Source organism: Lutjanus erythropterus, chromosome 5 (genome assembly GCF_056507025.1).
Source record: "Lutjanus erythropterus isolate fLutEry1 chromosome 5, fLutEry1.hap2, whole genome shotgun sequence".
Taxonomy (NCBI): domain Eukaryota; kingdom Metazoa; phylum Chordata; class Actinopteri; order Lutjaniformes; family Lutjanidae; genus Lutjanus; species Lutjanus erythropterus.
The window spans coordinates 34,309,693-34,332,722 of record NC_139321.1 but is presented as its reverse complement, the minus strand read 5'-3'; the positions used below and the strand labels follow the sequence as shown (position 1 = coordinate 34,332,722).

The 23,030-nt window shown below is 36.5% G+C and overlaps 2 protein-coding genes across 3 annotated transcripts; one reads left to right on the top strand and one right to left on the bottom strand.

Moving 5' to 3' along the window:
* Positions 1 to 1,939: 1,939 nt before the first annotated feature.
* On the top strand, positions 1,940 to 9,988 carry tdo2a (tryptophan 2,3-dioxygenase a). The gene is made up of 12 exons (XM_084719702.1): positions 1,940 to 2,081; positions 2,239 to 2,344; positions 2,468 to 2,558; positions 3,042 to 3,112; positions 4,213 to 4,340; positions 4,469 to 4,655; positions 5,191 to 5,298; positions 5,412 to 5,523; positions 5,735 to 5,792; positions 7,213 to 7,292; positions 7,630 to 7,720; positions 8,027 to 9,988. Exons 1-12 carry the CDS (start codon positions 2,047 to 2,049, stop codon positions 8,178 to 8,180), a joined length of 1,221 nt encoding a protein of 406 aa, XP_084575828.1. The 5' UTR covers positions 1,940 to 2,046; the 3' UTR covers positions 8,181 to 9,988.
* On the bottom strand, positions 9,816 to 22,863 carry ctso (cathepsin O). Of its 2 annotated transcripts, XM_084719704.1 has the most exons (8): positions 22,225 to 22,858; positions 20,659 to 20,764; positions 20,259 to 20,383; positions 14,935 to 15,102; positions 14,415 to 14,536; positions 12,908 to 13,071; positions 10,233 to 10,325; positions 9,816 to 10,119 (listed from the first exon to the last, which is right to left on the bottom strand). In XM_084719704.1, exons 1-8 carry the CDS (start codon positions 22,432 to 22,434, stop codon positions 10,085 to 10,087), a joined length of 1,023 nt encoding a protein of 340 aa, XP_084575830.1. In that variant the 5' UTR covers positions 22,435 to 22,858; the 3' UTR covers positions 9,816 to 10,084. The 2 variants fall into 2 exon arrangements, with proteins under 2 accessions (XP_084575830.1, XP_084575829.1); XM_084719703.1 differs by having other exon boundaries at positions 9,816 to 10,325; positions 22,225 to 22,863.
* Positions 22,864 to 23,030: the final 167 nt, after the last annotated feature.

The following is a 23,030-nucleotide window of genomic DNA, read 5'->3' as shown; positions in this document are numbered from 1 at the left end:
GACCCACAGAGTAGCATTGATGATACAGTGTTTATGCTTTTTCTTGGTAAGAAATTACAATATGTTAACAGTTAATAGGACAGTTTACCCCCAAATCAAAAAAAATATATATATTTTCCTGTCCTGTAGCGCTGTTCATTAATTCAGATTTTTTTGCTGCGAGTTGCAGTGTTTTGTCAGCCGTAGAGATGTCTGCCCTCTAGGACTAAATGGCACCAAAAATACAAGCAGTGTCTCTTTCCAAAAATCATGACCTGGTTATTCAACATAATCCACACACACCTTGTTGTGAGCAGTTTCATGTAGGAAGCCCTTCAGATTAGATTAGGTTTTATTTTGAAGATGTTAATAGAAAATATGATAAAATAAACAAGTACGAAATAAACAAACCAACAAAACTAACACATTAACTTCACAGCAAACCTTTAGCTGAAATAAATATGCTTGAGTGCTTCCACTGTTTGCCCCAACTTTCAAACACAACTGTATGAAATCTAGACATTCATAACATAACAAGAGCTAATAGGCAAAATAAAATATAGAAAACTGCACAAATCAAAACAACAGCTACACAACTACACATCCTGTCCTTACTTTACTAGTTCCCCACAACTGTTCATCAACTACACTTGCATCCTGAACTCATCCCATACTCATTCCTGATCATAAAAATTGCTGTCAGGTCATGTTGATCTTCTCTCACTTTCTCTCACAGCTTCAGGATACTGCTTTGAAATAACTGAAAAACTCCTTTTGAGGTCGACCAGGTCGGTCTTTAAATTTTAGTGCTTTCAATTTGATAAAGAGTGGGTTGGTTGGTTCTCTGTAGGTGGCTTTATTTACAGTTCTTATGGCTCTTTTTTAAAGGATGAATGTTGGATTAGGGTTTGTTTAATAGCAGAAAGAAAGTAGTTCCAGTAAATTCTGCCACAGAAAAGAAAGCAGTTCCTACATGAAACTGCTCACAACAAAGGCGGTAGACTAAGTTGAGTAACCGGGTCAGGAGTTTTTGAAAAAGACACTGGATTGGATTTTTTCAAGTGTATTTGTTTGTGCTTTTAACACCACAAACCGATTGACATTTAGTCCCATTATACCGGAGAGAAGGCAGACATCTCTACGTATATCGATATCTCCAAAACTCTCACAACAAAAAAATCTAGACAGATAAATACCACTACAGACCAAGAGAAAAACACCTATTTTTGATTTTGGGGTGAATTCTTTAACATAAGTCCATTTAACTGACAATTCTTCTTTGAGTGCCTTACAGTAAAATTTAATGATGTGTTTTTAGAGGTAATAATCAAAAATCAAACCTCTTAGGTTTTTGTGGTTGAAAATAACTTCTACCGAGTTGTTCCCAATTCTTCACGTTTTTCCTCTTTAAAATCAAATGTATTGATTAGAAACTCTTGTGGCAAAATAAAAAACAATCAAAAGTGCACATCAGGTTTGCCAACCAGGACATCACGTCTGATTGCCAATATGTACACGTAAGAACACCACTCTTCCCAGTCAGATGCTTACATAACCATGTTCACTATTTGAAAGAGACAATACATACAGATATAAACAGATAATCCTTGAGAGCAAACAATGAACATATCTGTGGCAAGGACCGAAATGTCCACAGAGAAGGTTCCTGAGTGCACCGTTCTATTACTGTAAAAGGGTCTGAAGCAATAACTACACATTTAAAATGTTCTTTTCTGAATATATTTGATATTCCTGTTAATGTGGTTATCTGTGTAAAAGTAATATGTGTTTGGTATTTGTTGTTTTTCATTTTATTACTTGAAAAGTTTCCAGTGACTGTTCTTTAAGCAGGTCAAACAAAGTCCACAAGGTGTTCCTGGGTTAGGGTAAACAACAGCTCATTGGGGCAAATAGAGGCGGGCCGGATGGTGACCACATCCTCATGAATGATTGGATGAGGCGATTCTTTAAAAATCTGGATTGCTTTCAAGACAGTTTTAGTAAATATTAGTCGAGGAAGAAGAATAGAAGAAGAAGAAGAATCATTGCTGCGACTGATTTCAAGTCATGAGTGGATGTCCGTACTTTGAGAAGAGGCATTTGTACGTTCAAATTGTCATTCCACCTAAAATCAAGGCTTTTTTACCCCCAATTTTAATTTTAAATTCAATTAAATCCACCCCTCTAATAATTCATTACTAACCCTGATGATGGGAAAACCCTAAATAACAAAAAAGCCGTTCTATCTTCGCACTGCAGGTTATTCAAAAACAAGCCTCCTGAAAATGAAGAAGATGAGGATGCCTCTCAGGCGGGGGTTAACAAGGCCAGTAAAGGAGGAATCATCTACGGAGACTACCTGCAGGTAGTGAGCACCACCGACAACACGTACCAGTCTTTCTTTTTTTTGTTTGAAGTAAGACAAGTACTGGAATTTTGATTTGTTTTCAACTTTATGTGAAGTGCTTCATTTCTTTCTATCTCTCAGCTCGATAAAATAGTCTCAGCCCAGGTGTTGCAGAGTGAAGTAAAGGGTAATAAGATCCACGATGAGCACCTCTTCATCGTCACCCATCAAGGTAGAACTACTGTGGCATTATTTCTGTTTGTCTCACAGAAATAAAACTGTTCTTTAAAACTTGTATTTAGTAACTTTGTTGTTTTGGGTAATTTAACTTCTTTTAAATTCAATGAAATAATGTTAGTTGTTTTTGTCCAAAGAATTGCTTCCCAGGAATACAAAAATACATCATAAGTAAATTGGTTTAAACTTTATTTTCACACTAAAATTTAGAAGGCTAAACACAAGAGAGTAACTTGTTAAAACTGGCATTTTTTTGTTATGTGATTAGGCCTGAATGTGAATTATTCTTGACAAGCATAAGTATATTGATTTAAACTTTTTTAAATTAATTCTCTTTTTAACTTTTCCTTTTACATTAAAATGTAAAATTAACTTGTGTGTAAAATTGTCATTTTTTGCTGTGTCATTAGCCCTGAATGCTGACTTGTTTACCTTGTGGTAATCTGTTGTAATGCTTGAACTCTGTGTTTTTTTTCAGCTTATGAACTGTGGTTCAAACAGATTTTGTTTGAACTTGACTCAGTGCGAGAGATCTTTATCAGTGGACACGTAAGTCACATTTCTGGGAATCTTGGTTATGTAATTGTGGGGTTTTTTTTTTCTTATTAAATGTTTTGCACCACAAAATTTGATAATTTAGATGTGAACTGTCAGTGTTGAAGACTGAACGCTGCTTAAATTATGAAATCCCAGAATAGAACAATAAATTATTACAGAGGAGGACACTATGATACTCAGATCTCACAGTACCTCTTGGGTTTTTAATTTAGGATTTATTTATGTTATTCAGTCTTACTTTGGAGTTAATTTGGAAAAAAAAGACATTTTGTGCATCACCCTGGGTGATATTCAAAATTAAAATCAGAGTCTGGTATTCACAGCCTATCACAGTTATATCAGTCTATAGCAGTATGGGCACATACTGTATGTTGTCAATAGAAACTCTTCATTTACAGAACATTATAGTGATTATTTTTTAGCTTTATAGGCAGCATTTTATGTGTATTTGATCATTTTTCTTATATTTAATACACATATATTTTGCTCTATTTGTATTTTTGTATTATAGTTATTTAGAATTATTAAAAAGTTTAATGTTTCAGGGACAATGCAGAGAAAGCAGGTCATAACTGTGAAATAAAACTTGACAGGGTGATGCAGGACCCAGATGCAATTCCCGCTTATTACATTAAAAAATATAAAATAAGTGTCAATAATTGGATATAAAATAGAAATTTAAAAATGAGTGTTAAGGATTGAAAAGTTATTTTATTGCTCCTCAAACGTCTGATCAGAACTGCATCCATAGCAACGGTCTGTTCTTTATAGCAGTAGTCAGCTATACAGAAATAACAGACCTTAGACTGCTGTAACTGACTAATCAGAATTTAACACTATTCGTATAAACAATGTTGGCTGATACACTGTTATCAGATTTCTTTTACTCCTTAATATCTGTATCAGCCCTGAAAATCCAGCATCTGTCAGGCCCTAATTAAACTTTTTCCCTGGAAGAGACAAGCACTAATGTTGATGAAATAATGATGCATAAAATTTAAAACTCAGTAATTATATTCTGTTTTCTCATTCTATTCTTACAGGCTTTGTGATTAGTAATTATTTCCTTAAATATTTTACTACTCCTCCAGGTCAGAGACGAGCGCAACATGCTCAAAGTCAACACTCGCATCCACAGGATTGTAATGATCTTCAGACTGCTGGTCGACCAATTTGCGGTTTTGGAGACAATGACAGCGTTGGACTTTTTTGACTTTAGGTGATCTTATAAATAACTCCTGGCCCTCTCTACCCCAGTGTTAAAAATTTCATAAGATGCACTCCTCCACGATAGTGCACTCTGCCTGTGATATGTGCATCTTGTGACTTGTGTGTGTTTGTCTGTAGGGAATACCTGGCTCCAGCCTCTGGATTCCAAAGCCTTCAGTTTCGGGTCCTGGAGAACAAAATTGGGGTCCCAGACAACCTGAGGGTTCCCTACAACAGACGCCATTACAGAGACAATTTCAAGGGTCATGAGAGTGAGTTGCTACTTGCCACTGAACAGGAGCCAACACTCTTAAAACTAGTCGAGGTGAGTCTGACACCTGCAACATGGACATCAATTTTTAAATTTAAAGCTAAAAACAAGGAACTTTTACATTTCATTGATTTTGTGAGGCCCATTTTGACAAAGGCGGTAGTGTTTCCTCCATAATAACCACAAAATGTAACATCAAAAATAAAAATGATGGAAATAAAAATCTCCTCCTGCTTCTTCTTAACTGGCTTATATAACACAGCTCACAGTAACTTTGCTGGGAAAAACTCATTTCATCTGATTTCAAGGAGAATCTGACCCTGTGGCACCCATTAAAAACATCTATATAGAACTAGAAGATCTCATTTGCTTGTGTAGGTCATATAGAGATATATATAGAGACGGTTTCATAACCAGTGAAAACCTCCTTGAAATAGCTTGTATCCAGTGTTAATTAAAGAAGGCATCATATAATTCATCTTCTACTGTATTTTTCCAACATTGTGGTTGCTGTATCCTGCTATGGATAAGCCCATCTGCTACTGAACAGGGTATAAATGTGATAAAAACCTTGAGTTGTTCTTCTCAGGAATGGCTGGAGAGAACTCCTGGCTTGGAGGTGGATGGATTCAATTTCTGGGAAAGGCTGGAAATCAATATATTTGATGGGCTGAATCAGGAGAAGGAGAAAATTGAGGTAAGAGATGACTCCAGCTTTCAGAGCAAACTTTCCCTGCTCCCCCTGGAGTGCACCCATGATTGACAGAGACTGTATTTTTATTTATGGGTTGATTTTTTTTTTTTTTAAAGAAAATGCCAGATTCTGAGGAGAAGGAAGAACTGATGGCTGAGCTGGTCAAACAGAAAGAGCTGTTCACGTCTCTGTTTGACGAAAAGCGTCACGATCATCTCCTAAGCAAAGGTGAGTGCTTTCTACAAACCGAAAAATACAAAATCCAACTGGTTAATCAAATATCACAATCCAGTGTTTGCCAAGGCGTTACATCTGTGTTGACTCAATGTTTTGTAATATTACGTGAACCTTAACACTTAAGGTCTAGCTCTTAAAACTACATAAATAAAGACAATTAGTTTTACTTCAAATGTAATATATTTTAAATTTTGCTCAAAAGGTGAGAGGCGGCTCTCTTACAAGGCTCTCCAAGGTGCCCTGATGATCTACTTCTACAGGTATGTGGTTTTACAGCATTCCCTCCAGAGTTATTATACTTCTGTATTTTTGTATTAGTTGTTATTTCTGTGTTCCTACAACTTTTCCAAAGTCAAGCACTTTACAATTTGCATTTCCAAGCCTTTTCAACCCCATACAGCTGTGGTTAACTACATATTTATATGCATACACTCAAAATGTTTATTTCATTTATTCATCACATTAAATCAGAAGTCATTGTGCCATAAACAACCAAAAGTATGTTTCGTAATATTATTCTAGGGGGGGACGAATTAAAGGAAAACACAAAAAAGTTTGTTTCAAATTGTGTGATTTGTCTGTAAGCAGATTTCCTATACAACCTGACTGAGCCAATAGCCAATTCATTTTACTTCTTCATTCAAAAAGGTAGTTACCATGAAAGTAACAGATTTGCAATTTCAAGCACTTTATTCCCACAGTCTTCCACTGTTGACCACAGCTTCACTGGGCCAGCTGGGGTTTTAACATCTTGCTTAAAGAACAATATGTTACAACTGCATGCCCAAAACTGAACACTGCTGATCAAACAGCGAGTTGGAGCCATAGACTGTATATTAAATAGGTTGAACCCCTTTTTAATAAACAGTCTATTGTTGAAGCAAGTTGTTTGCCCCCACCTCCTCCTCTCCAGACTCAAAGAAGCTCAGGCAGGCTGCAGGAACACTGCAGCAGCACAAAACAGCATAACATTATGATTTGATAATAACAAGCAATGACAATCCTGAAAACACAGGCCCACTGCTCCGAAAATACAGATGGAGTTCGACTGGAGACTCCACTGACATGTTGCTCAATTTAATCGTTATTAACAGCTACTTCTAAAAGATGATTAATTTCCGTAGGATTCAAACAGACACTCAGCGAACATTCAGCATTAATTTGAACTCTAATGTGAAAATTAAAACAGTTTTTCCAGCCCGCAACCACGGCTGTAGTGTTGCTGTCAGAGGACCAATTATTTCAATTTAGCATGAGTTTCATCTATTCTTCCCAACTAAAACTTCCATGCCACAAATCCATCTCTGGGATCACCATCAGCCTTACAGGTCATGTGATACCTACAGCAGTTGTAAAACTCTAACTACTGCGCAGTCTGGAGAATGTTTTAACACTTATCAGGGTCTTTCTCAGTTTTACCAAAAGGTGTGGTAACCAGTCTTTTAAAACCTGTGTGGTAATGCAGTCACATGAGACTCATTATGGCGACGCAAGGTTCAACAGAGTTATGTGACAGTCACTGGATAGTGATAATTAATGTGAAACCTATGTGTAGAAAATGTTAATGCATTATGGGTGGTGAGCAGGTGATACTCGCACTTGTTTTACAAGCGCTACAAGCACTTTTCATTCACCTGTGAAGCTATCCTTGAATACTAAAATCTTATTTTACCGTTTCAGGGAAGAGCCGAGGTTCCAAGTTCCTTTCCAGCTGCTCACATCCCTCATGGACATTGACACCCTCATGACCAAATGGAGATGTAAGTGCTGTAGTATCCCTGTCAGCTGTTGCATATGCTCTCGAGTGAGCAAAAACAGAAAAATGAGGAACATTTCTACCAGAAACCAATGCTTGAATATTTTGCCTAAGGGCAGAGCTGGACTAACGGGAGTTTACAGAGCTTAAGTTAGTTCAGGACCTCAGAGGCAGAAAAATATTCCAACATCCTCTACGACTGCTCATCAATTCAACAACCTATTCCCATGGAATACATTTTTTACTGAGCTATGTCTCACTCATGCCTTAACAGCTCAAATGAAACATGCAGGGCCAAAACATAGCTCATATCACAAGGGATATTTCTGTCTTTTGTTTAGACAATCACGTATGCATGGTGCATCGCATGATTGGCAGCAAGGCCGGCACAGGCGGCTCATCTGGCTACCACTACCTGAGATCTACAGTCAGGTATTGTATGCTCTAAACTTCAGCCACTGATTAAACACTTTACTCTGCAAGTATATTGAACACTTCAGAGTTAATTTAGATAAGGACAGGACACTGCTACTCTGTGCTTATCTAAATTAACCTGTCATACGCTCACTTCTTTGTGACATGCGCAAACTGTACTTAATTTCAAATGAGCTACAACACAAGTTCTTTATTCAGTAATCAGTAAGTTTTAGTAGCAGTTCAAGTTAGCTTTTGTCCTTCTGAGAGACCAATTTGTAACAGACCGCCAATTATTCAATAAATGATTTTCTTTTCCTTTAGTGACCGCTACAAAGTGTTTGTGGATCTGTTCAACCTGGCAACATTCCTGGTGCCTCGCCACTGGGTGCCCAAGCTGAATCCCAATGTTCATACGTTCCTCTACATGGCTGAATGCTGCGACAGCTCCTACTGCAGCAGCGAGGACTCAGACTAAGGGGTATCTCAGCCGTCTGTCCTGGCTTCCCTTCTTTCACTGTAACCGACAAAGGAAATCCTTAAAAGCAGAATAAGGTGACATTTTTGGAGGATCTGGCAACTTAAAGCTACTACAAGGAGTTTTTAACCGATTATGCAACTGCCTCAATTCAATACGGATGCCTGTATACGATGAACATCAGCAATAAGATTAGCTGTGTCACAAACCAAAGAGAAAGGAGACTGCTGAGGTTGTAGAGACGACTGCACCAGTAGTGAGTGCAATGTATGGTTAAGTGAGGCGTGTGTGCAAGTGTTGAAAGCAGCAAACTGTTGAACCAAACCAAAAACCTGGGGAGAGGAGGCCAGGAAAGGGAGCAAGACAATGAGATCAGGCAGGTACATGTAGGCTGTGGCGGAGGCGCACACAGGTGCCACCACTTTGCTCTAACAACCCTCCCTGACTGCCAGCTCCTGCAGCAAGATGTCAACAGAGCCACCGCCTGCAGAAAGAGAGGGGTCATCACAGCTATTTCAGTGTAGTTATTTTTAATGGTTCACAGTGAGTAGTACATTAGCCAGTTCAAAAGAACCAGATTTTTTTTTAGATAATTTTGTTCTTGATGTTATGATATTTGGTGGGCATGGTGGTGGAAACACTACCGCTTTTGTCCACAGGGGCATCAAAAATCAACAAAATATGTATAAATAAGTTCCTTGTAGTAGCTTTAATCTGATGGTTTTAAAAAAGAGACTGAACTAAGGCACAGAGAGAAACACTTAACATGGTCGACAATGGAAACCATCAAAATATCCATTAGCCAGAGACATTCGATAACATGCTGGTATTATTGGTTGGGCTTTTTAGAATATCTCCTTTTCATGTAAATACAGAAAAATAACCAGATTTTGTTCGCTTTAATATGAATGTCAAGCAAGGTGAAAACTCTCTCTTTTTCATCTCACTGTCACACTAAAAGCATGCCAAATATTCCCCAATTACGTTCGCACAGCACCGAACAGCAAATTACCAGCTCATTAGTTACATGAGGCTGCAGCACTGAGGTTCATACCACAGAAACTTGTGACGCAGTATCTGACCCCGAATAAATCAAATGGCCAAATTAGACTATTTTACTCTAATCTCTAATCCTGACTGGTCACAAAGTAAAGCAGATGGCTCCTTGATAACATTCGCTTAGATGTTTTCCAATAAAATTATGGAAATTCACAGTGACTGACCTGAAAGCAAATGGATCGGTGAGAGCGGTGATCAAACTGATGGCGGTGATGGGTTTTTACAGGAGCATTATCTTTCATGTCAGCATGGGGAAGGTGTCAGAGAGGGAGCCATTTCAGATTATTAGGATGAGGCTTGGATGTGGGAAGGAGTTCATAAAATGACAATACACCTCTGTATAAACAATCAACATCAACAACTAAAATGGAATAATGTGCACAGCATATATGTGAAACTACAAAATATGAACCATGGAATTTGTACATAATGTTAATAAGGTAGTTGTGTAACAATGTGTTTTGTATAGTATGCTGTAAAGTTAATTTTATGTATTTATGCAGTGATTGATGTGATTGTTGTATATATAAATTTGAGCTATATGACATATAATATGTATCTACCTTATGTATTTAATAAGATACATTTTTTGTACAGTGCATGTATTCTTACTATTACAGTTTTGTAGTGTTGTTTATGTCGATTGCTCGCTTATGATCCAACATTTATCAGAATATAAAGTCATTTATTTTGTTTTAGTGATGTAACATGGTGACATTTCAATAAAAAAAAATCATTATTTAAAGTGACACTTGACAGGTTATTTAAATATTGGCAGCAGTAAACACATGCATTGTCTCACACAAACAAATATACTGACAGAGTCAAGAACACACACAATCTTGTCAAAGAAAAACTGCCGCCACAGAATCTGCGATACCTGAGAAGAGAGAAAACAAAGAAGGATGTTGCATTAATCCCTAAGGGGATGGTGGGCACAGCAGCATACAGACACCAAAAGGAGGAAATAACAAGAGGAAGGATAATACTTACCACAAATGTTGCCACCAATTTTTATATAAACATAACCCTCATTCCCCCATGTCGTTCCCCATGAGTTCTGCACAATCCAGTATGGAATATCCCCTAAAACAGACAACATGTATGTCAAGATTTAATTATTTACAGAGTAAAGAGGCACTAGGTAGGCAGATGTGTTGTGTGTGTACATACTGCAGCTGCAGCCACTTTAGACTGTTATATAATCCTTGTGTAATACCCACAAAACTCAAGAGTGTGTGAAATAATTTATGTTTATGAAATATAAAATACTGATGTGTGTAAACTACGTCAAGAAATCAACAGTGAGGTAGCTCTGATAATATATCACCTTGTATTATCAAATTCAACCTTTCACAAACTTTAAAACTTATTTTCACTCTGAATACCGAATACTAATACTGTTCTTGGAAATCTCGTAACATGATGGTAAGAAGTGCACACAAAAGACTCATGTTTATCAACCCAGCGACTCATTAAACACATCCCTAACAAATTAGGTCCAATAGGACAAAGGAGGCAAAAGGTTAAAGCTACACAATGTAAAACCAGATTTACTGCTTTCAATTCTTATAATTCTTAAAACTATAATAAAATATTTCACCTGTGCTGTGAGATAACGATGATGACATCTTTCTTTTTTTCTAGAAATGGGTGCTGATTTCTTCTGACAAGATCAACTAAGTTGTCAGCACTGGTTTCTTCCATTTTAGATCAATTGCAAAATTAAAATCATTGCTGTTGGTTACAGATATGGAGACTATAGTTCACGCTGTTATTTACTCTCGCCTGGACTACTGCAGTTCTCTCTATGTTGGAATCAGTCAATCAGCCTGATCTCGACTGCGGCGAGTCTCTTCACTGGTAGCAGGAAGAGAGACAATCTGTGTACTGGCCTCTCTTCAGTGGTTACAAGTCAAGTATATTTTTTTAAGATTCTTTTATTTGTTTTTAAAGCACTGCATGGACTGGAATCAGGTTACTTCTTGGAACTACACATCCCTTATTCTACCCTCATCCACTCAGATCTGGCGACCAATCAATGCTCTTCATTCCACGAACTCAGTTAAAAACAAGAGATAATCAAGCAATTTCAGTTGTTGGAATAGTAATTATGGAATAGTTTACCATTTACAATTATATCTTCCCTAGGGCTACATGATATGGTAAAAAAGTCATATTGCAATTATTTTGACTGAAATTGCAAATGTTATACAATTAGTGGGAACGAATGATTCTGTGTCACAATTTTCATTATCACTGGAAAAAAAAATACAATTATGAGCATGTGTCATTTGTTGAGGTCTGTACCAAACAACTATGTTTTTTTTACATCTGGTGAACAAGAATTTTAGGCCAGAGCATCTCTGTAGTACCACAGCACTTTCATAATAATGTTGTCTGCAATTTGGATATTGCACTTGACCATATTTCGATAATATTGCCATCAATTCTGCAGCTCTATTTTCCCCCTCCATTAATACCTTGGAAACCCATCTAAAGACCTGTCTCATTTTGAAGACAAGCCTGACCACGATCTGTTTTTTGTTTGTTTTATATTGTACTTTGTTGTTTGTCTAATGCTGTTTGTGTTATGATTTTATCGAGATATTCTATGCAGTTATTAATTTACTCATATCCTCTTATTGATATCTGTAGTTTTACATGATCATTCACTTGTTTTAATTTGTTCTTCTGAGTATTTTATTGTTTTCTTTTTCATTTCCTCATACAGCAGTTTGGTCAACATCTGTTGTTTCTAAACTTTATAAACGTGACAAATAGGACTGGGTACAGCATGTCAATGACAAAATTAAGACATTGTCATTTTCACTGGAAACATGCAACAGATATTTGACTTGATATAATCATAATAATAATACTATAATTAGAATTTTGAAGCTCAATAAAAATCTTAATGGCTTGTTACATTTTTGTCTCTATCTCCTTTTAGTACTTAATTAGGGGGAATGAGACACTGCTCTGTTGCAGCAATAATTTGTGATTAAGACTGGCATATTTTTACCTAAAAAAAAAATTACAGCTTTAAAGGAGAAATCTGTAATATATTTCCTGTACTTTATTGTAAAATGGTTATGATATGCCATCAGAGGTGTTAAGTGTTCAGTTCAAATACCCCTTTGAAATTTTTATTCCAGGCCAAAACAACTGTTCTAGTTTGCCTGTGTCACATTGATTTGAGTTCAAATTAATGCTGAGTGTTTGCAGAATGCGTTAGTGTCTGTTTATGAGTTGTAATTTATCATTAATACTCTTTCAGAAGGAGTAGATGTTTATAACAGATAAACTGAGTAATATGTTAATAGAGTCTGGCAGACTATAAGACAGGAAGCCACTAAACTCCAGCTCCAGGCTGTGTATTTTCAGAGTAGTGGACTTTCATTTTCAGGAAAGTCCACTACTTACCTTTACAGTGACAAACAACTGACAGTTGTTTGTCACTGTAAAGTCTATGGTTCCAGCTATCTAGACTGCAGTGCTCATTTTTGAATGCACATATGCTTTCTTCAAATTACAATCACAGGCCCTAGGTCTGCAAAACTTTCTTGGCATAAAAAGCAAAGTGTGAGTTCAAGTAAAACATAAAATCCCTGCTTTCTTTCTTTGATAATCATTCCGTCTCGTGCCAGTGTAGTGACAGCCTGTACCAGAAGCATCGTATCCAACAATCAGGACAGCATGGTTAGACCATTGGCTGGAGCAGTGGTGCTGGATGATTCCACCCAGGTAATCCTGCCAGCTGACAGCATCCACGATAGCAGCCAAGGGACCACGCTCCACCAGCTGACCCATCATGGCCTCCTCTTGACCACTGAAGAAGAATAACAGAGAAATGTACTCTTTAGGCAGCGAGACCAGCCTTGTGATTTTACTGCTTTTTGTGGCATTATCATGTAAATGTAGAATGTTATAGGATACACTGGAGGTTATTATTTACATTCAATATTTCACTCGGCCTGTTTGGTACAATTTTCTCTGGATCAGCATGTCGCCATTTCTCCACTCTCTCCTCATCTCATTCATCCAATCGGTGTATCAATTTCTGAGCAACTATTGCATTTTTCCTCCTGTGTAAATTTGGTATTTTGCTCATTCTCTGTGCAGTACATATGCAGGCGCCCTCTGCAACCTCATCTTGTCCTTCCACCAGATGATTCCACACTGGGGATGGCTGTGACGCTCTCCTCTGCCAGGCTCATGACATATGGGCCATGGAGTCTTTGTCTGTGCCAAAACTGTATTGAATAAAGCCACTTTACACCCCATTCGTGCTGAGGTGAGGTCTTGTCTTGTTCAAACTTTATGATGCTGTTTTTCTTTTGCTGTGCAGCAGTAAAGATCTGGCTTATGAGCCCCTTAACCACAAGGTTATGACATCCCCATGACCCCTGAGCCTCCGCCCTGCAGAACTGTCCAATTCCAGCAGCTTGATGCACTCGATGATCCAGCACTCTGACCTCTCTGACGACGGGAGCAGGTCAAAGGGCAAATTTTCATACAGGATCAGTGGATTGTTGAGATAAAGAGGTCTTTAAGCAGTAACGTGACAGTGACATTTACTAGGTTTGAAAATTAAGACAACTTTGCTTTCTTTTACTTTGAAATTCAGTTTAAAGCAGCATAAATAATAAAATATTATACTGCCAAATTTTATAAATAAAATGCTACATTCAATACAGGTTGTGTGTAAGGAAAGGGACTATACAAAAAAGGAGACAGAAAACTTTCATTAAAGGTTGTAACAATCTGGAAAACTTAACTCCCCTCCATCAAGATGAAAATTTCTATCAACTCTGACGACGGACCCTGATCCTAGCTATGATAGCAATACAACAATAACGGGCATTAGCTATGCATGAGTGTGAGTCACGACCCTGTTCAATATTACATAAAGAAATCTGATTCACTTTAACTCAAGGAAGCTGTGGGCCAGTCATTGTGGCCTCTGTGCTACTGAGCAATCCATGTCTGTGTTGACACAGTAAACACTGTGGTCTGTCATTGTACAGGGCCAACCCCCCCTCCCCTCTCCTGTGTCCTTGGTACTTCATGAAAACCACATTAAAATGTGTTTTTACCCAAATACATTACATATCATTGTTAATATTTAGCCTTTATTGTTCATTGAAAACTTGCAAAAATGTGTCTTTTTACCTGAAGTCATGTGCAGTAAAGTTCTTCACAGCAACAACGCCATGTGACTTGGAGAAAAAATGGCAGATTCCTGTCTTGGCCTTGTACGGATACTCTGATTGAGGCACCAATTTCACTCTGGTCTAGAAGGAAAATAGTTTATCTCAGTGAGTGTGTTACCTGAATACAAAATATCCATTCATCTTGTTTATGAAAGATCCTGGCACAGGCAGTTTTCTCATTTATGTTTGATGATAGACAATCTTATTTTGCTTTCTACCACAACATATCTATCTAATTAAAATATGACAATATTACCTTATTTTTAAAAGGCTAAAATTGAAAACAGCATGGATATATGTCCCCACAGTTCTCCTCTTTCATAAACAGTCACTTCAGGAGCACATAGCTATTCACCACACCTCTGTCCATGTTAAGTATTGAGAGTTTAAAGTTTATTCTACCTGTGTATTCACTGTAGACCATTTTGAAAGTATGTGTTAATGACCTTAAATTATGAAAAAATCAAAAATCAACATACTTGTTTCAACCAATTCAGAGCCCGGACTGGGGAACCTCCATTGCAGCCGTCATTTTGAATAGAGCAGTCCAGAACCTGCTGCACACTGAGCTGTGTCAGCTGCGAGCCACCAATCGCATGGACGGACTGCATGGCACCGACCACGCTGAATGCCCAACAACTCCCACACTGCAGAGGTAAAAATTACAGTAATCATGAAAAATAAACCTGTAAAAGGAAAAGCTGAAAAATCTTTTTAGGACTGAAACCAAACTCTGAAATACAGTCATATCTAATGATACCCAGAAGGGCTCATATAGCTAAAGGGGACTTCAGACTTGATTTCTGTTCAATGATGGTCTCTATTATCTCTGTTGTCTAAGTCATTGCTGTTCATTACAAAAAAAAAGCCTCAAATACTGGCATTGGCAAGTACACAATCTATGCACTGATCTGATGCCACGTGATCTGTTAACCCAGAAATTATGCCATGTTACGTCCCAGTAGTGTCCTCAGGATGGCGAAGTCATGTTCTAATTGTGTATAACAGAGGTATTTTATACTGTATAATGGAGGTATTTTTTATGCATTCATTCTTTGTATGCTTGTTCATGTTTTACAAAGGATTAAACCTGAACCTGGCCATACAACAATGATAGCAATTATATCACATCCATACAGGGACAGTGGAATATAGCTGTTAAAAAGTAGGGTTTTTTTTTGTTTGTTTGTTTTGTTTTGTTTTGTTTTGTTTTGTCTTGCAAACACTGATATTGGATCAGTACTTGGTATCAGTCAATATAAAAAGCTCAGATATCAGAATTGGTATCAGAAACAAAAAATCAACATCGCAGCATCTCTGGTAATAAACTAAGGTTGTAAACGTATTGATATTTTGTTTTTCGGTTGTTCTAAAATAATACAATACTAACATTTAATTGAATCAAAAGTGCTGAAGCTAGTTCAAGTGCTTTTTTAAGACCAGTTCAGTTCAGTCTTCATTATTCTACCTGAAATTTGGCTGACAACAAAACCAGCCAGCATTCAATGACTTTTTCTGAATCAGAATTTTGTTAATTTTGTGTATCTATGACTTTTTTTTCATTTTGCTGTGGTATCATGTTTTTTCATGGTAGCTTTGAATGAACTTCAAAATTCTTGTATCATCACAATTCCATAATAAACACAAAGATTTGATAAAATATGGCATAAAATATGCAACCTTTTTAGTATCTTTTATATGTATGTGTCTTCTTACACATACTCTATTTTATGATTGTTTCTGCAGTCTTCATTACTTAACTTAAATAGTTCATAGGATTGTATACGTATAACTTGAGTGATCATAAACTTCTTGGTCTTTAGATATAAGTTCAAATGGGGCTTCAAAGATAAGTTCCAAAATATAAGTTTTGTATTTCGTGGCATTTATGATCAAATACAGAATTTCTAGACCTTTTGATCACCTTTTGATCATGAATCTACAGATGCTGTACATGTTTATGAGGTGAGATGATCTGTCCAGTCTGAGTGAACCGTGACTAATTGTTTTCTGCTGCCATCTACTGACAGAAACACCTCAGGTATATTATGTCTTGAGGAAAATCTTGTAACCTTTTTCAACAGATAAAAACATAATGCAACACAAAACACCATATTACAACAAAATGATGAAAAATAAGTAATAAAACAAACAGAACAATAAAAAAGAACAATTTTGGGCTCATATAATGGTTTCTTAAGAGAAATCTTGAGATATTTTGATAGGAAAAGCTGCTACTTCATATCTGATATAGATTATACTGCATTCCTGAGACGTCATTTTGGAGAGAAAACAAAGTACTTCATTATGTGAAAGAGTGTTTTTTTGCTATATAACCCTTGCACAGGCAATTTCATTCTCCAAACAGCATCAGACTATGCTCAGTTCACTTGCTCAGCATAAATTCCCATAAATGTGATGAAAACCTGAGTGCTCTGTGTAAAAATTCAATATTTTGTTGCTCAATATGGTTCCATGGCTTAAAATCAATACTGAAACTAAAATCAGTCATTATTGCTTGGACTGGAGATAAGTATTTGTCGAGTATACAGAATATGAGGACCATCTGCTCTCTGCTTTAAAGCATTGAAATGCAATTGAGTCATAAAAGTGGAATCAAGATAAGGGAAAACTGGATCAAGAAGAATTTATGCGATGTGAGTGGCTTGATATTTTGTGTCTTTGTGCATGGTGCTGCATTTTATTTTTGGTTTATGTATCCATCTATCTGTTGTGGAAATGTGGCCCAGGCAGGTCCACAGGCAGAACCAGAAAAACATGAAATCTGGGCAGGAAAAACTGCAGCAGAACAGAGGTGTATGAGTGTGGTCAGGTACAGACTCTCCCTGGAGTGGTAGGCTTTACCTGAATGCAAGAGAGTAAAATATATGTTATGGTGTTGGCTTTCACCTGTATGGGCTATGCTTCTCCCTGAGGACAACAGTTTTACAGTGAAAATATCATCCCCAACAGCAAATTGAGTGACTAAAGAGATAAAGGACAAAAGGAGCAGAGAGCAAACCTTCAGCAAGGACAAGCAAAAGCTCCATCTCACTAACCTTCTCCCCGTCTGTAGTCCCCAGGTTCACTCTGCTCTCTTAGCAAAAGTCACACATAATGGCTCAGTTTATCATCTTCCACCTGCTTTTCCTTGACCATTATTAAAGTCCCCATACGCTCAAAAATGTGGTTTGCTTACTGTTACTTCACTTGCATGTTTGACCTTCACTGTGTAGACTGATGCTTGTGCTGGGTTTGACTTTAAAGCAGGTCTATTCAATTACTTGTTTAGAAAGGCCAGATTTGAAAAAAGTCTTCCCCGGGATTAGGAATATAAATGTGTAAAACAATACACATTTTAAATTTTTTTTTCTCCACTTTTAGTATTATCAGTTTTAACAATAATATTATGTTCAAAAGAAAAAAATCTGCACTTTTGTGATTCTTGATTGGATGTAGCTTGTTTTAATTAATAAAATGCTGTAATTAACATAATTTTTCATTCAGTTTGAATCTCCTATTTCCCTCTGTTTTAACAGTCTGAGTTTTTAATAAAGGATGTGTCTTAACAGCAGACCTGAGCAGTGAAAAGGCTAATTAATTATCCTTGCTCTCCTTTTAAAGAATGAGAAAAACTCTGGTTCAGGCAGATGGCTGCCCACCAGGTTTCTGCCAGTTAAAAGGACGTTTTTCCTCACCACAGTCGCATCAATGTTTGCTCTTGGTGGGAACATCTGGGTTTAAAAAGAGTACAGTCTTGACCGGATCTATATGAAAAATGCCCAGAGATAGCTTTGTTATGATTTTCTGCTATAAAAATAAAACTGAATTGACTGATCATTTATTTATATTTTTTTCATATTTATAAATGATTCATCTGAAAGGGGAATAGGGGGAAATGAACAGTGTATACATATTCATATATTGTGGATTTTTCATTGAGGGGGAAGAAGTAGATGCAATTTTTTTTTACAATTTCTTAACTATGTAACTGAACTTTACCATATAAAGGACAAATTATTATTTCAAGCAAGAGTATTTTTAAAACATGCCCCAGGAGGAACTCAAGTAAATGCATATTAAGCTCTACAGCTGAGGATTTTGACTGTAGGCCTGGGCGATATAGCCGAAAAACCTATCATGATAGTGAAGTTTCATATCGGTTGATACCAATAATTATTGATCGTGTAAGTTGTTTCTGATGATATGTTGTTTACTACAAAGGGTGGAAGTGGCTGAGGGTTTGATGTATTATATTGCAACAATATTACAGGGATGACTATTGGTGCTTTCACAAAATGTGAGATTATTTTATAAATAATCATCAGTGATGTGGATATAATGCCTTAGTGAGAAAAGGCAAATATGAGATCAGCTGGAACAGTCTGGTAAATTCTCAAAATGATATCACTTAACTGTAATGCAGCCTTTAAAACCAGGAAAAGACAACACTTCTGACAAATAACAATATCCAAAATCTATCATGATATCTAGTCTCATATCACAATACAGTATAACATCATTATATTGCCTAGCCCTGTTCGACTGTATCATTTCTGAGAACATGTGCCCATGTTTTGGTTGTTTATAGAACTAATCACAATGTTTGTTTAAAATAACTTCTAGGCAGAAAACCACTGCCATGTACATACTATATAATGGCAGCAAAATGTATAATATTTTTTTTCATTATGCTATTTTAAAAATAATGTTCGTCTATTCACCCTTATGCTGATTGAAGGTCGGGTTTAGTTTTTTGGTTCAGTGTTACAGAATGTCCCAAACAATGGTAATGGTGACCAGTTTGTAAACCTAAAAAAACTACTGAAAAAAAACAACAACAAAATAAAAAACAAATAAATAAATAAAATAAAACAAAATAATAATTATAAAATGCCCCCATACTGCTCGTCTGGTGTAATCCAAGTCTCTTAAAGCTTCAAAATGCCAATCCGAATTGACAGACATCATTTACATCATGTTTTTAGCCAAAATCTTCACTGTAAATCCTTAGCTTGGAGCCACATTCATGTTCATGTGAACAGGGTGTGTGTGGTGTGACAGTATGTGCGTGCAAGTGAACAGCATGCTGGGGCTTTAGGAGACTTGGATTACACCAGACGAGCAGTATGGAGGCATTTTATGTCTTTTATTTTTGGTTGTTTTTTTCTGCGGGAAACTGGTCACCATTCATTTACATTGTTTGGGAGATTCTGCAATGCTGTTTTCCTGTGAAAATACCAGCAGTGTTTTGTGGACTAAAAAACTAAACCCAACCTTCAATTGGCATGAGGGTGAGAAGATAATGACTGAATTTAAATTTTTGGGTGAACTATCCCCTTAAAGTGAATGCATACAACATTTGTTAAAAATGCAAGTTTTGTGCCTTGATATCACATTAATAACAACTCTTTCACTAATGTTATGTTGGAAGCCTAATCTTTTGGGCACAGTCTAAAGAAAATCTCACTTTTTATAAAAGGCAGTAGCAAAGCAACACAGTAGGAGTGCTGTATTTAATCCATAACTCTTAAATGTTACAGTTACAGTGGAAAATGACAACAGAAATGCTGATTTTTGATATCTCTGCAACTGCCAGTCGTCTACCTGGAAGTGACTGTCATTAGTGTGATGTCACACTGATTCAGCCAATTAACCACCTATTTATTATATCATCTGATTGCTTTATTTGTTAATGATTTGATAATTAATTATTAATTTGTTTGAACATGAGCTGTGTCTCTGGACCCTTGTATGTTCCTACCTATACAGTATATTTATCATCTATCTGTGTAAACCTTACTGCTTGCTGGTTCTGGACCGGTGCCACCACTCCTTTGTCCCTCCAGTCAAATCTGGCTGGGAGCCCCTCTGTCTTCAGTCCAGGGAAGAGAGGAGCTCTATCAGCGTGAGCTTGCAAGTACAGATCTGTGTGTGCATAAGAGATACAGTTCAAAGTCACAAAGATGCATGTAAACAATGACTGTGCAGATTCAGGCTTGTCATTCAGAGGTTATGATGCCCAGTAATAAAATCAAAAAGAAAAAACAATCCACTAAACAGCTTTTAAAAATGTGATTGCATTTCATCTAATCAAGCTCCTTAAGTTATGAAGAAGCAGCTATAAACTGTCCAGAACAATACAGTACATGTTCCTAACCCAGTTCTGCAAACTTAAAGTGTCTGACAAAACTTCAGCCTACCTCTGAATTCCATCTGTGAGAGGTCAGAGAACTGGTTGACACCATATTTGGCAGACTGTGGTGCTGAGGAGAATGAGTTCAGGTATGTGTGTCGCTTTGAAGCATTCTGCAAGAACACACATGTCAAATTAGATGTGTAAAGCTAGTTGAAAGGGCAGTAAAATGTAGGCACCAAAGTGAGTTGTTTAACTAAAAAATATTGCATAAAATAATAAAATACTGAGAAGAAGCACATGAAGAGGGGTGATCTTTTTTTCTGTTGGAAATACAACTTATGACTTAACTACATCTTAGTATTTGATCACTAACCACAAATGCAAAGGGACTTAGCTTCTCAAGCCACCTATTTCAAAACAAAACACGTACTCTACAGTTACTACTTACTGTGTAGATTCAGATTTAAAAACAACACATACTATCAGTGGTCTACGTTAATTTATAAAACTGTTGTATTAAGTTAAAAAATAGCTCTAACACAACCAGCTACAACATTAACTGCTGATTTGATGCTACATATACAGTAATATATAATACAAATAATAAGTTGCTAGTTTATTAGGTACACCTAGCTAAAACTGTTATGCACCCCTAACTAAAACTAATGCAGTCTATTTGCTAACATTAGCTCACATTAGCCATTTAAGCTGCAGATCATTTTCATGTGTGTGGAGATGGACATATTTCACAGCAGCCATTTTGACATGAAATAGAGTAAATACAGGTCCCTTTAATTCAGGTATAACAGAGTCAGGGTGCTTCCTGTAAATCATGGATGCTGCCCATATCTAATTCTATTTACACTAACATATTAACATATATTTTTTGCATCATGATGCACATTGTGTACATATATATGAATATATACATACATATGTAGCTGTTCTATAACTGTATATTATTGTTTGGGAAAAGAGGGCACATACCTTTACATACTCTTACTGTATATAGTTTGGTTTACATATTTTATATGTTTTGTATTTTAAATTTTCTAATTGCTTCATGCAATTTATTTTTTCTGTTCTTGAATGGGAGCATCTGTGCCGTGAACAATTTCCGCCTGGGGATCAATTAAGTACTTCTGATTCTGATATATGATGCTTCCTCACTGGAAAGGCTCTGCTCCGCTTAATGGAACGCGACCTTAATTAGTATCATCGTTAACACCTGTGTTTATCCTACTATTTCATGTCAATATGGCTGCTCTATAAGGTTTATTAAGTTATATAGTCTCACTTCAGGTTGATTTTGTTTGCACTACTTGTGTGTAATCTGAATGCAGGACTTTAACCTGTAATAAAGTACAGTTACATTGTGGCATTACTACGTTTTAGTCGCAATACTCCTTCCTCCGTCATTTACTGATATAATTGCATATTCATCGACGTTTAATATAATTTTTTGTGTTTTTTTCTTGAATATTTCCTTCATTTACATGAGTGGGCGTTGACTGTGGTGACGTAGCCCACTCAGCCGTTTGTTTATATCGTTAGATGTGTGTGTTCAGGTGTGTGTGTAGTGTGCTTGTCAACAGGTTTTCTACATGACCCCGTCTTTCTTCTCTCTTACCTGAAAATGGAGATGACGACGGTTAAACTCCTCGCTGTTCACTTTATACGAGCGATGAAACTTGTCTCTGAAGGAGGCGAAATCAACTGCAGAGCCATGATTCAACTTTGACGGAGTGTCAACCCGGCTCACATTTTGACAACACAGAGGAGAAACGAGTGAAAAAACGCTCGCTACTATAACAACTAAATACGAATGCTCGACCCTCATTTGACGAAGAAATGTCGGTTACATACATACAGTGATTAAATAGGGAAGTAAATACAAAAGTGGCGGTGTTTGCGGAAAAGATTAGGATAATCAACAGCGCATGCGCAGCGACCAACAGACGCTTCCTTGGAAACAGAAAGTACAGAGGAGTTGGCATTTTTTCTAAATTAAGACATTAATTTAAAGTAGAATCCGACTGGAGATTTGTCAATGACTTTTGTACCCAAAATAATATTTATAAAAGGTCTCACAGTGTGTGCAGAAACGTTAGACGTTTTGTCCCGTTTTTATAAACCTTATATTAATTAACATTGACATTTACGCTGTGTTTACATTGATGCTGTTAATGCAAATAGTCATTTAAATACTACTGAATACTATCCTGAAATAAAATGCATGCAAAAATTAGTTTAAATATTTTTCAGTCTAATTTATCCACATTTAAATATTACTATGATTTGAAATGAATGCAAATATTATTTTTTTAAAACATTTTTATGTAATTTATCCAAAATTAAATACAATCATGAGTTCAAATCCATGCTGAAAATAATTTTAAATATAGTTAATTTAAATTTAATTTATCCAGATTTATG